Here is a 13,456-nt window from a genome sequence, read left to right on the forward strand (position 1 = left end):
ATAGAACAAAGGATGGGGAAGTAGTTGAAGCAGACCATTATGCAGGCAGTGGTCTGTGTAGTCAGTGCTCAGGGATGCAGTAAAGTTTCTGAGAAGAAAGGATTTCTAGTGCATTCACTCTGTTGTGTCCTGATAAAGTCAAAATACTTCATGGGAAAAACTTGGAAAGAATGTTAGATACAGGACAAATTGTCTTATACAGAATTGGTAAGAATATAAGTATTTAGGAATGTATTATCTCCTGAAATTACTTTAATATTAAAGATGCTAGTTTGTTTAATCTGATATATTTATATAATTTATCTCTTTCTTCCTTTATCATGCTTTACTTTGACAAGATAGAGTAAAAAGAAACATGAATTTATTTACATACAACAGAAATAACAGAAATAATAAGTGAAGATGTGGAACAATAAGAGATCATAAAAAGTCTTCCTTTAAAATACGTTCCATTTAAATAGAAGCAATAACTGGGATTGGGGATTTCTATTCTTTCCAGAAAAACTATAAACATCAACAGCAGCAGAGGCAGAATTTTATATTCATTAAAGAACCCTATGCTACAAACAAGATGCGACACTTAAATGTTACAGGCAAATAATTGATATTCCATGTTTTGATTTTCTTAGCTCTGCTTTGATAATGCCAGTCAGAATTTGGTCATTTCAGCCTTGGTGTCTCTCTGGCATCACATCATATCAAGCTGACTTCATATTTTACTGCTATCTTGACTGTTAATGCAGGTTTTGCATTGTCCAGAACTGGACTGCTGTTTGTATCTAAGGTGGAAGACAGCAAATCTACCAATGCTTGTTCCTGCCTTTGTCCAGTCTGTTATTTTTCCTTTGTTCAGCGTTTGCTTCTGCTCTGTCATTTGTTTCATTTTTCTCACTCTCAGTGCTTGTTGTGAAAAGACTGTCATTAAGAACAAAACCGTATATGTAAAGGATAGAAATAAATTGTTTAGTTTCAGAGTTTGAAAGTCTTGCTCTACATTTAGAATCAGTGACTGAACCAGGTACTGTGCAGTCCTGGACTAACAGCTAAGTCTAGTTTTATATGTGTATGCACAAGTGACACTTCAATTTTTGGATTTTCTAGTGAGTGCTGGAAAAGGACAATATCCAACATTTCCTTTTTGTTCTTTCTTGTCAGAAAAAATTACGAGAAGTTGAGTCTGGATAATAGCAGCAGTGGAGCAGCCAGTTGCAAAAGTGAATTTTCAGAGAATATTGACCTTCCAGTTGACAGTTGTCAGTCTGCACATGGAAAAGATGAGGAAAGAACATATGAAGCAATCCCAGTAGAAGGTCACAGGACTATGGAGAAAGGTAGCCATTAGCAAAAGAAGCATCAGGGGTGCTATCATGCTGGTTAGAGGTGGGTTAAAAGCTTCTTTCCTTTCATTTTTATGTGCAGGTATTTTCTCTGAATTAGACAATGAGATGGACATAGTGGATAACTCAAGCAGCTCCAGTTCAAGTAATTTGAAAGAGTCTGCTATTGGTAAGATTCTTTAAGAATGAAGTGCACATCACTTTCTAACAGTAAAACAGTTGTTTTGTCCAATATATGAGGGTATTTCATTATTTGTCGCAAGTTCACAATCTGTTGTGTTACCTAAGTAAAGAAAATAGCTCTGCCTCTGTGACAGCCCTGTCCAGTTTAACACATTTGGTATCACCAAGACTTTGTGTAGCCTTTTCCCATATTTTGCAGTAGCAGCTATGAAGAAAGCTGGAATATTACTGGGCTCCTTGAAAAAGAAGGTGGTTTTAAATTTAAGCATAAGATGACTAATATTGATAAGAAACAGATGGAAGAGTGTGAAAAAGAAAGTTGAAAGAGGCAAGCTTTAGCTGTCTGGAAGAATTGACTGAATTGAATTGAGGGAATTGTGTGGATTTTAATTAGGGCAGAATTATGTGACAAAACACAGCATTAATTCTGCCTGTAGTTATTTATGGTAATCAAATAGGAAAGCACCTATTTGTTGTGTGTTATCTTAAGTAACAGCTTTTTGGGATTATATTTCCAATTTGAAAATCTAAAGAAAAAAAAGAAAACAAAAAACCCCAGCTGTAACCACTGAGTTACTTGCTAGATTGTGAGCTATCATGATCTACCTATTAAATGCAATGGGATTCTGATTAGAGAAAATCAAAGTACATTTTATACTAGAAAAAAATAGAGGTGGATGTTCAGTTAAGCAAAATTTAGGATTTCCATTCATAAAATACGTGGGAGATGTAAAATGTACTTTTAAAAGGTACAGGGAAGAATGTAGTTGTCTGATTAACAAACATTATTGCTGCAAGGTCCCAGGCTTCAAAATACCTAGAATAACATTACTTTATCTGTTTGTAATCCTATTTGGTGGCTGGATTTTCTTTCCTGTTTTGGCACAGGTACTGAAGAAATATGGCCTCTTTTTATTGAAATGTCTAGCCATTATTGCAGGGCAAATAGATGATTTGATAGTTCTACTTCAAATTCATTAAAATGACTTGCTAATTGTAACTGGATAGCCTGCCATTCTGAAGGCTGGAGGACCTGTGGCTAGCCCGCCCTGAGATTATTATCAAAGTTTCTTTAAAAGATAATAATTTTAAAAAGCACTTTTTTTTGGTCACTTTCTTGTGCTAAGGGAGTAACAGGGGAAGGCTACGGGATACAGGGAAGCCTTGAATAACAACGGGAAGGGACTGCATAGAATGAAGCCCTTAAGAAAAAGCAGCTTGCAGAGACAAGGCTCTATTTTGTGTTTATACTGAAGAATAACACGTTGTGTATCTCACAGGAATGCAATTCTTTGTGGGCTAGTTCAGCATTGTAGACAGAGATTTGAAGCCTTTTTGTAGTTTGTGACTTGCCACACCCAAAGCATTAGTGGTAATGATTTCCTTGTAGTTAATTGTTCTTCGTCAAGATTTAGACATTAACAAAATATCAGCTTTTCCTAATATTTCAATATTACCGTGCCATATTGTGATAGTTTTAATTAAATATTTTAAGTGGAAAGATACAGTCAGTTCCTATCAGTCCCCGTGACTTTAATCAGCATTTTAAAAGTCATTATCTATTTTTCTCCCAGCACAGTCTAATTATTATATAGATACTTCAGGACTGCTTTTTCAGAAAAATAACTCTGCAGTCTTACATTCTTAGATCACCTGTAGTTTCTACTTAATGCTGAGTTCAGTGTTATAGATCAGTTGTAAATGATGCTGGCAAATGTTTCGACTTTTCAGGGGTAAAGAAAAGATAGCTTTAAAAAATAATTATAAATTCAGGACAATTGGGTATTGCTTGAGATATGCTCCATTCATTAATAAATAAGTGGCTAACAGAGTTTGAATTATCAGCAATGGTTTTGTCAAGCATGTCAGCATTACAGGGGAAAAATGTGACCAACTTTGATCCAGCTAACTTGGAAACTGCTAACGTGAAGATGAGGGTTTTAGTTTCAGGTATATTGATGGGGATCATGAAAGGATTTGTCTAATCGTGCTGTCATCACATCATTCTCAGAGAAAACGTGATCATTCTAATTTAAAGCTAGGGTGCTATTTTATAAAAAGGTGTGATATGCTGAGCTGTTCAGTAGCACAGAAGCTGGTATGGATTTGTCAGTGTAATAGGAGTAAGCTTTTTTTTATAGTCCGATATTGTCATAATATTTTTAATGCTTTTGCATACTCAGTGTTTTTCAATTATGCTTTAAGAAAAGGATTATTCTTCTTAGACTAGACAATGTATTTCTACAAGACCAGCTCCTTTAACAACTTCCAAGATTGCCAAGTGCAGGGCGTGTAGATTCTGGAATAGTTGTTCCTGGTACTTGAAATCATTAATCCTACAGGAACAAGATTCTGCTCATTTCAAAGCATAGAGGCAGCAATGACAGATGCATTTTTCTTTTTCTGAAGTCATTATAATTTCAAATTATAAAGATTGTCAGAGGATAAGGACATACTGAGTCAAAAATCTGTGAAGAGTGATGGGATGGTAACAGTTTATAAGTTGCACTTTTTTTCTTAGTTTAAAATTACAAGGTTCCCAACTTTACCTTAGCTTAGTCATATTAAAGAGTTCTTACTTGCATTTGGTTTACAGTGTAACCATACCTTCACTTCTGTTAGTAAAAGCAAATAGCAGGAAGATATGTAATATGTCTTAATGCATAGTAGTCCAGTTGAGCTAGTGTGTCAGTTGGGTGAGAGTTAAAAATTTACTCTTTGTCTGGGAATGCTCTTTTGGACAATATTTTTTATTTCCCTTAATCATGTGCATTTACACCACAATCAGGATGGTGTCCTAAATACACTGAAAGACAGTTCTGTGTAAAACATGTTATTGGAAAACCCTGGTCCAAGGGCTTTATGTACTTGTCTTGTAAAGGGCAAGACTTCCTCCCAATAAAGAGGAAGCATGCAATAGATTCTTTTCTGAGTTGCTCAGCCCTTTCGGGAGATTAAGAAGTCTCAAAACATGGTCCTGTTGCTCTGCTGTATCTTGCTTAAAAGTTTTTCTCTAACTTCATAATTTAATTTATGTTTCCAATATTTGGAGGAATCTCTACACTTACATATCTTGTGACCAATGAGCAAAGACATTGATATTCAGGATTCCTTTCCTGAATTTCTGCAACTCAATAGTATTCAAAGTTACCATGTAATGAAGACACCACAGATCTGCCTGAACAATATTCTAGTGATGTAACTCTAAAACGGTCTCCTACATCTTTCTTTGAGAAATGCAACTGGTTTGCACAGTGCCACGACTTGAGTCTTGTGCAGGTAATGCTCTTATCCAGTTGAATAATTGGGGATTTCTAGAACTAGGATCCTCTCAAAATAGGAACTCTGCATGTAATATGTAGCAAGAGATTTGGCTCATCATTTAGGTCGTGAGTTTAGGTCATCACTTAGCTCCAAATTTAACTACTTTTGAGGACAGCAGCAAACACTGTATGAAATAAACCCCCATTCAGTAATGTCATTTGTTTTCTGGAGCCCGTAATTTGGGCTACATTGTAGGCAGCTACCTTATATCTTGAAAGTTCTGTGGTCACAAAGCTGAGCCTTCTTTTTTTTTTTTTTTTTTAAATTCAGACTGGTTGTATTTGATGGATTTGGTGATTTGAGATGACATTTCTTCTTTAGTAAGATGACTAGACAGTTTGGTAAGCTTTTGGAATAAGATTGTCTGACATCTGCTATATATGGTTTTCTGGTTTCAGATTGTGACGAGAAAGTTAGGGAATTTCTTGAAAATTATTATTGCACCAAGAAACCCATCATTTGCAGAATGGACTGTTTGTGAAGAACTTTGGAGATCTTAGTGTTTTGTAGGTTTACTTTTCCTGAGTTGTCTAAGATTCAGATTTCTCTTGAGACCTCGGGCTAATGGGATTTTGTTGAAGACATCAGCCAAGACCTGGTTTTCCTGTATGATGCCTGAGTTAAGTTCAAAATATGTTTATGTCAACTTCTGTTGCTGTACATGGAGTCACTGCTAGCAAGAAAAAAAACCTTTGCTGTTTGCTGTGCAAAACAGCTTAATTAACCTGGTTGGGATTGTCCATTCCAGTGTACAGTGATTTGAAGGGCAGCTTACTAAGAGTATTTTGAATAAATAAAGGTATTTTAACCTTTCTCCTAAAAAGATCATTGAGCTGTCATCCAAAAAACCACTCCCTTTGCTTCCATTTCATTAAAGGACATGTATTGAAGTTTTCTGCTAATACAACATTTTGATTCAATTTTCCTGCCAGTCTGATCAAACTTGGAAAGGTTTTCAGAGATTTTTGGTTTTTTAGATACCATTGAAGTGAAAGTTAAAGCCAAAGCAAAAGTTACTATCTTCTCAGGTTTTTCTGATCTCATATCATGTTATGAGCTCTTTCCTTGAAATTGCCTGTTTAGGTGCCTGCAAGAGCAGAACACTAAACTTCATATTAAAATCTTTCTGTATGATTTTTACTGATGTCAATGCACATTAAGAAGTTAAAGTCTTAGAAGTTGCTCTAATTACATCAGCTGTTAAAGACCAAAGTAGCAGTCAGGGAAATTCTTTATGCCTCATTTGATACATTTTTTTTATGTCCTCAAGGAATCTTCATAGAGCTATTCAGAACAGGGAGGCTGATGAGAATTAAAAGTTTTGGCTTTTGTGAGTCTTTCACATTCTAACAAGAGTGGGCACAAAACAGGAAAGAGATGGAGGGTTTGTATTTCATTTTCCTTGAGATCGTCTTGAGCTGAAAAATGCCCCGTTGCAAGGCATTTGAACAAAACATATTGCCTTGCTCTTCCTATCCATGTCAAAGGAGTAGCCATGGTAAAAGGAAATGTGGTCCAGGTAACCGTGAGCTGGACATCAGGATACACGATGTGCTCCGTGATTTATGTGAGTTAACTTGCCCACACATCAGTGCTGTTTCTTACTCTCTGTCTGGCTTTGTATGATTAGCATAACTCATACACAGAAGACTAGGGATTATCAATAAAGTCATTAGTGTTCCCTAAGTGTGTGGATACATGTGTGAGTGTGTTTGTTACCATGATTTTTACATGTTTGAATCTCCTTGTGTTTAGTTATTAAGTAAATTATTTTCCTGTGTTTTCATAGTGAGTAATATAATGAGACTCCTTTCTCAGATCTAGCTGCTCAGTGGGTCTAAAGGATGTTTGCTATTGTTTACTGGTTTTCTGCATCATGATTTCTTTGGGGTTTTGGTTTCTAGCATTGATAAGTATTTTCCTAACTTTAGCGTATGAATCAGAAGATATTGCATCTCTGCCGTGTACAGTGAGTGTTGAGACAGACTCTTTGGTGTGAAGTATCATGCACTTGTAAATACACTCATAAGATGGCAGATTAGCAAGTCAAATGTGGTGAGTCATCAAACTGATCAAGCAAATTTGGATATGAGCCCTTTACTGATGAGAGACCATTTATTCGAAACAGCCAAAGGGTACAGTATTTCAAACCCAATTTTGTGTATGAATACTTGGAAAGGGGATGGTTTTTTTATAAAATTCTAGCCAACAGCGGTGTTCACACTTAGCCAAGTGGCTTTTGTTACAGATTTTCTTGCATATATTCACATGATATATTATGATATTTGTTGTGACAGAGTGTCGGAGGTTGTAACTCAAAATCCTTACCCCAAAGCAGCATGATTCACGTTCACTCAGAGCTTCTACTTTTGTATTTGTGTTATTGTGTCTGCATCCTAAGCAGGTAAAATATCTGTTCCCTGAATAGGAGCAATAATATTTTTCATTTCCTTCACTTTATAGGCAGTGGGCACTCTCTTTTTCTATTTTTCTGTCTCATTAGCAAAGTTAATTGAAGAACTTTTGCTTCTATGAGGGCCTAGTGTATTTGCTATTATGTAATTCAGCTGCTCTTATCAAATAGTCTTTTGTGCTAGCTACCACAGAATTTTGGTATCTGTTTTGATAAAGCATCAGCAAGGAGTAAAATATTGTTTCTTTTTCTTTCATTCTCTCTCTGTGTGTCTTCTTTTTAAGGAGACAGATTTGGCCTAAAGATGTATAATTTCTTTTGGTTTTAAAGTGAACTCAGTCTGACAGATGAAAGCCTCCTTCAGGTTTTTTTTTCAAATTCAGAGGATCTCAGAAAAGTAGGAAAAACATTTCAGAGTCCAACACAAAAGTATGTTTGAACACGAAAAGATTGAAGACTCCCAGAAATGTTTGCTCTACAGTTGCTCTAGAACTGATATAACTGCTGTAACAAGACCAACAATGGGAAAACTACTTTAAGTTTGACATAAAATCTTTTTTTTCTTATCTGGTGTTTGAGTGATTAGATGCCTCTGTTTTTGTTTAGTGATGATGTTTTTGATGTTACTAGTGTGGAAAAAAATCTCATGTAGACAAAGATGCAGGTGTTTTATTAAAATACATTAATTGTAAAAAAAAAAAATTGTAAGCATATCCTAATCTTGCTACTCAGACTTTCAGTTAGCAGAATTATCTTTTCATTAAACATACACTCAATCAAAATGAGATACCAGAGTGGTCTCAAATTACCATGAAAAGAATGGTTTTACAGGAGTGATTTAAGACAAATGCTTAAGACTAGTATTTGCTTTAAGGCAATGCTTTCCAAGTACCTAAATAATAGATATCATCAAACATTACCTTTCCTTCTACAAATTTTTTGGCAGTATGCAATAAATTATTTCAATGTTTACATTCAGTTTCATTGCTGATTAGATGTTCGACCAATAACTGGTCATACTGCTGTCTTCAAGGTCTTGACTTCAGTAGGATTATTTAGGAAGTAAGGTATTGCATGTGTTATTGCATACAGCTGCTAATGGAATGCTAGCTAATGGAATGGTGACAGTAAAGCTCTGGTGGACCATCAAAGGTCCTCTGAGAAAGTGAGCAAATATTTTATCTCTTTATCCAGACTAGAGACAATGTTGCATCTACAGTGGTAGCAGTAACTGTAAGAATTTAATGCAAATCCAGGTACATATTCTGTGGACATCTAGCCAGCATATGTTGTTACTTTCTGTGAAATTCTGAAATTGTTTATTAAAATACTGTGTGGGGATGAGATTGTAGTTATGATGCAAGAAAATCTTTGATACATCAAACAGCAACTTGACAGTCAAGTGGGGCTTTGGAGTTTGTTTAAGGCTGTTTTCTAAAAGTTATTTTAATACCATGTCTGGGAATAGAAGATATTAACATGCGTGTTTTGTTTTTTGTTTTTTTTTTTTTTTTTAAACAGGAGATAATATTTATGTGTTTGTTTCAGGTATAATTAAATGAAGTTTTAAGGTAGCTGTGATTTGTGATTTTAATATAAATTATATAATTGATCACTGTTACGATCAATTCCAGTTGGTTGTTTCACAGTGGAACAGTTCTGCAATTGCCTTTGTGAAACATGTCCTTGGTTACATTTACAGCTTCATTTTATCTCAGCCTATGGCACTTAGTCTGCTTCAGGATATTGTTAGAGGGTGTTTGCACACAAAAGCTTTACATGCTTGCTACTTAAGCTTAAACTGTTATTAGTTAGCCAAATTCTGGTTTTGTGTTTTTAAGCAGGTGTTTTTCTATAGAAAAATGTGCTTATGTATTTGATAGTGTATATTGTAGTAGTGTTGTAATGTAGAGTCTTGTCCCTTTGAACTCTAGATCTTCTGTATAAACACAGACACCCATTTCTTGGATTTGGAGACCTCATTTCCTTCAAAAAGGAAACAAACAGAAGCAGAATATGTCACACCATCCCTCTTCTAAAGGTCTTCCTTTTTCTTCTGTTTCTTCAGTAATGCATCAAACACATTCTTGACCATTATTTTTTATGATGTCTTTGGCACCACCCTTATTCACAAATTCTGTTAATTGTTTCTTTATTTCTGCTTTTCCTCTCATATCTGGAAAAAACTCTCAAAATCACTCTTGGCTGCATCTGCCTCCTGAACAATTTTTTCGTTTTACCTTTGACGTAGCTAGGTAAGTATTTATAATGATAGCATTGATTCTTTTCCTGTGTTTCTTCACAGACCCTGTTTGATTCAAATGAAGTATTTTATTTTTGCTATCAGAATGGTTCCTAGCATAACATCATCCAGTTTATCACTTCCTAGCCTTACATCTTTAGTCCCGTTGCAGTCAGTAACGGCAACCTCCTCATGCTTGAGCATTGAAGAAAGCACGTTTTCTTTCTCTTTGTAGAAATTCGCTACTATACTATACTATACATTGCCCCTCACATAATCATTAGTGAAACTATTTCCTTGTCTTCGTAACTACTCCTTGAAACTGTAGCTTTCCCTACTGCCACAAAAATAGATACAAATTCTTTCCATATTGGGCTATCATGGCTGCCATCCATCAGGACATTATGTTAGTTCTTTCAATTCCCCAGTGTCTGTACCCATTTGTTATTGCTTATCTCAGCTAGTGAAGTCTGTAGGCTGGGAAAGTATTTGTCTGGAGTTTAGAGAAGGATCTAGCATTGAAACATGTAGAGCTGTATTTCTGACATTGAGATATTGCTATCCTGGTGATAAAAAACCAATTTTTTCCCCACTTTACTAGTACTGAGCAGGGAAAGAAACTTTTATTTAGTAGAAGTCATCCTATTTTGGACATGCAGAGTAAATCAGCCTTTATGTGACTTACAAATGCACAGTTGTAAACTGGTGAATTTGGACAGATTTCCTTTAGAGGAAACATGAGAAGGAGTCAGGGAATACTGATATTTTCTCTACAGTCGTTGATGCCAAACATAATTAAAACGTTTTTCTTTTTTTTTTTTGTAATGATAGAGATTATGTTGATGGTTCTGGATCAAGACTGTGACCAGGTAATTTTGTACTTGCAAGAAATTCAAACTTTAACTTAAATTAAACCAAACAATTTCCAAGTTTTTGAACATTATCAGATTATTCTCCTGTTGCATATAGAGTGTTTCCTCTTTATTTCTTCATCTTTAATGCCTATTGATCTGCTTTTGAGAGTACTTTCATTCACCCGCAGGTTCTGCACTAAGAAAATAGTGTGTTTGTGATGAGGTGGCAATCTCATAGGAATAGCTCTTTGCATGTTTTTATCTAATAGTTGTACTTTAAATGTTAGAAAAAGAGGTAATTACATTTTACATACAAATATGTTATCTGAAATACCATTAAGGTACTTCTTAAAAATATGAATTCCGATAGTAAACCAGTAAGATCTCACGTTAATGGTCATTATCCTGGCTAAACTTCTGCTGAATGCAATTGAAATTTCTCCTGTGAAATGAATATTTCATGGAGCCCTTGTAAATTATCATGTATTTATACATCATGATTGATGAAACAAGTTTTCCATTTGAAGTACTTTTCTTTATTATTGAGAAGCTTCACATACTGTAAGCTGCTAAGCTGTGGTTTCAGAATGCATATTGTCTGAATAAAATAATATTTGAAATAAAATTATTTTGATCAGTTGAGCTATTGATCTTCACAAAAAGGTACTTATTGTCTGTACTAAGTTCTATTTTACAGCTTTTAATATAAACATTGTATTAAGAATTTTAATTATGCAGTACGAATCCAAATTTGATGTCAGCTTTCTGTAGTTTCAGTGCTGATTACTGAAGAGTGCCATCATAATAACAACACGGTTTAAACTCACTATCCAACCATAATGTCTGAGAGTTATAACAATCTACAGGCAAATACTTCAGCCTTTGTTGATATTTTCAATTCTGTGAGTAATTTGAGTAAATGCATTATCTTTTGTCAGTGATGTTTTCCTTTTGGATAAAACTCTAAAAAGCTTTGGTCGTCTTCAGCAGCCTGTTCACACATGTGTGCCCTCATCCTCCACATAATGCTGTACTTCTTTATTTAAAAAAAAACCCCAAACATGGAACTTGGAGTGGTCTGGAATGTGTGGACTTCATGGGAATTCCTAAAGTCTTTGAAGCACACAGACACTACAAGTAGATGTTAAATCTGGTCCTCCTAGACTTTTAAGTCACATTGTTGCTGTCATACTAGAAAAGAGAAAAAACTCTCTAAGCTGAATAACAGGAAAATCCAAATTATGTCCTTGCTGTTATCATTCTAAACATATTTATATTCAGAGAAAAAAAAAATCTGAAGACCTACAAAAGAAAAGGCCCTGATTTATTTACTTTCAGTTTGTAATACAAGCTATTGACAGGAAAAGAGGAGACAAATACCACAGAACAGAGAGCAGTGAAAAAGGTAAGATTTCAAATAAGTAAAGGTTTTATGAGTGTCCTAAAAAAACCTGAAGACTTCTAGCTTATAATGGCAAGACCACACTATTTTTCGGGGCCTCAAATATAGAAGTATTGAAACAGTTGTCACCTTGAGCAGAAGAACCAACTTACCAATTCTTCTTTAAGTGACTCAAAGGAAATGCAAAGCTACTTCTCCTCTAACTGATTGTTAAGAGAAGACTTAGGGAAAACATGTGAAACTGAATTTCACTTGACTTTCTCAAGGCATCTGCCAAAAGGCAGTGCAACAAAAAACCCCAGCAACAGCAATGATGTTATCTTCCTGATCCTACTAGAAATGTGTCTCCCTGTGGTAGAGAAGGATGTTTTCTGTATCACTCTATTTCTATGAGAGCACTGTTCAGATCTGGATGGTCTTTAGACAGTACAACTTGTGAATATCTTTTTTCTTGTTACAGTAGCCAGCACAGAAATTCATCAGCAAAAGAGTGGTAATAATTCTGTTGTGAACTAGTTAATGTTGCTATTTGGATTTCATCACCCTCTCAGTAGAAGTTTTAATCTTGACACAAGATCACTTTGGAAAAAAAAAAAACCCAAAAGTTTCTGTGGTTGTAAATTTGTACATAAGACTTAACGATCCTCAGGGTGTTTCTGTGAGAGTAAATGTTAGAATATAGATCTAAATTAGCCTCTGAAGTGTAGCTTGAGATAATTATATTTAAGAGAGGTACAGGGCTTCTGGCTGAAGTTCAATACTTGGGCCAAGGGTCTTTGCTTATCTTCCAGGTCTAATACTCAACTTGGAAAGATAATTTTGTGAACTAATGTTCTTTAGTGATTTATAGTGGAAGTCTGGTGATAAGCTTTTATTTAATCTCTGGGCCTGACAATATGTATGACTTTAATACACAAGATTAAAAATCCTAAACAAGAATGGATTTACCTCATAGAAATGGCCCATACCAGACATGTTGTTATAATTCTTAGGGTAGAATGACAATAAATTTCATAACATCAAAATATATAAAAAACAAATTTGTGTTAGTCTATGTAAAAAGAAAAAATCAGTTAAGAAATTTCTGTTGATCATATATTTATCCTTTTGAATAAATGTGACAAAATTTTAACAATTGTTAAGGTACATAATACTGCTTTTCTCATAGAGCAATTTAGTGATTCAGAGAAAGGGATTTTCTTTTGAAACACATTATCACTTACATTGTCTAAATTTTTAGCGTTTTAGATTATGCTTTTCTTGTTCCCAGCATTACTGGGAAAATAAATCAGGCATTTCAACTTGGTATTTACATCTACAGGTTTTAAGCATTGTATGTTATTAATATACTAAGGCAACAAAATGAGCTGCCCTCCTGATTTTATTCTTGTCATCTACAGCATTGGCAGGAATTGCTGCATCACAAAGGAAGGTGCGTCAGATCAGTGACCCTGTTCAGCAGATTCTTATTCAGGTGCACAAAATTATCTTCCTCACTCAAGCATGCATTACTGTTGCTTCTGACATTCTGTACTTTTTAGTAATCTGCTTTTGTCAAAATGATGTTGCTGCAAAGTGCTGCTAATTTAGTTACTGTTCTTTAAAAACAACAGAACTTGACATTTTTGCAGATGGCAGGATGCTTTAAAAATATATCATTTAAATAAAGACTAACTTTGAATATTAGTATGTGGAGGATGG

At 34.9% G+C, this 13,456-nt stretch overlaps 1 protein-coding gene across 1 annotated transcript in view; it reads left to right on the forward strand.

Moving 5' to 3' along the window:
- The window catches only part of NEK10 (NIMA related kinase 10), a 100,672-nt gene that overhangs the window by 63,075 nt on the left and 24,141 nt on the right, over window positions 1–13,456 (forward strand). The window contains 5 exon segments of the mRNA XM_039569296.1: window positions 1,156–1,331; window positions 1,420–1,506; window positions 8,350–8,422; window positions 10,331–10,368; window positions 13,156–13,256. Coding sequence (XP_039425230.1) covers window positions 1,156–1,331; window positions 1,420–1,506; window positions 8,350–8,422; window positions 10,331–10,368; window positions 13,156–13,256 — 475 coding nt within the window.

This window comes from Corvus cornix, chromosome 2 (assembly GCF_000738735.6).
Source record: "Corvus cornix cornix isolate S_Up_H32 chromosome 2, ASM73873v5, whole genome shotgun sequence".
Lineage (NCBI taxonomy): Eukaryota > Metazoa > Chordata > Aves > Passeriformes > Corvidae > Corvus > Corvus cornix.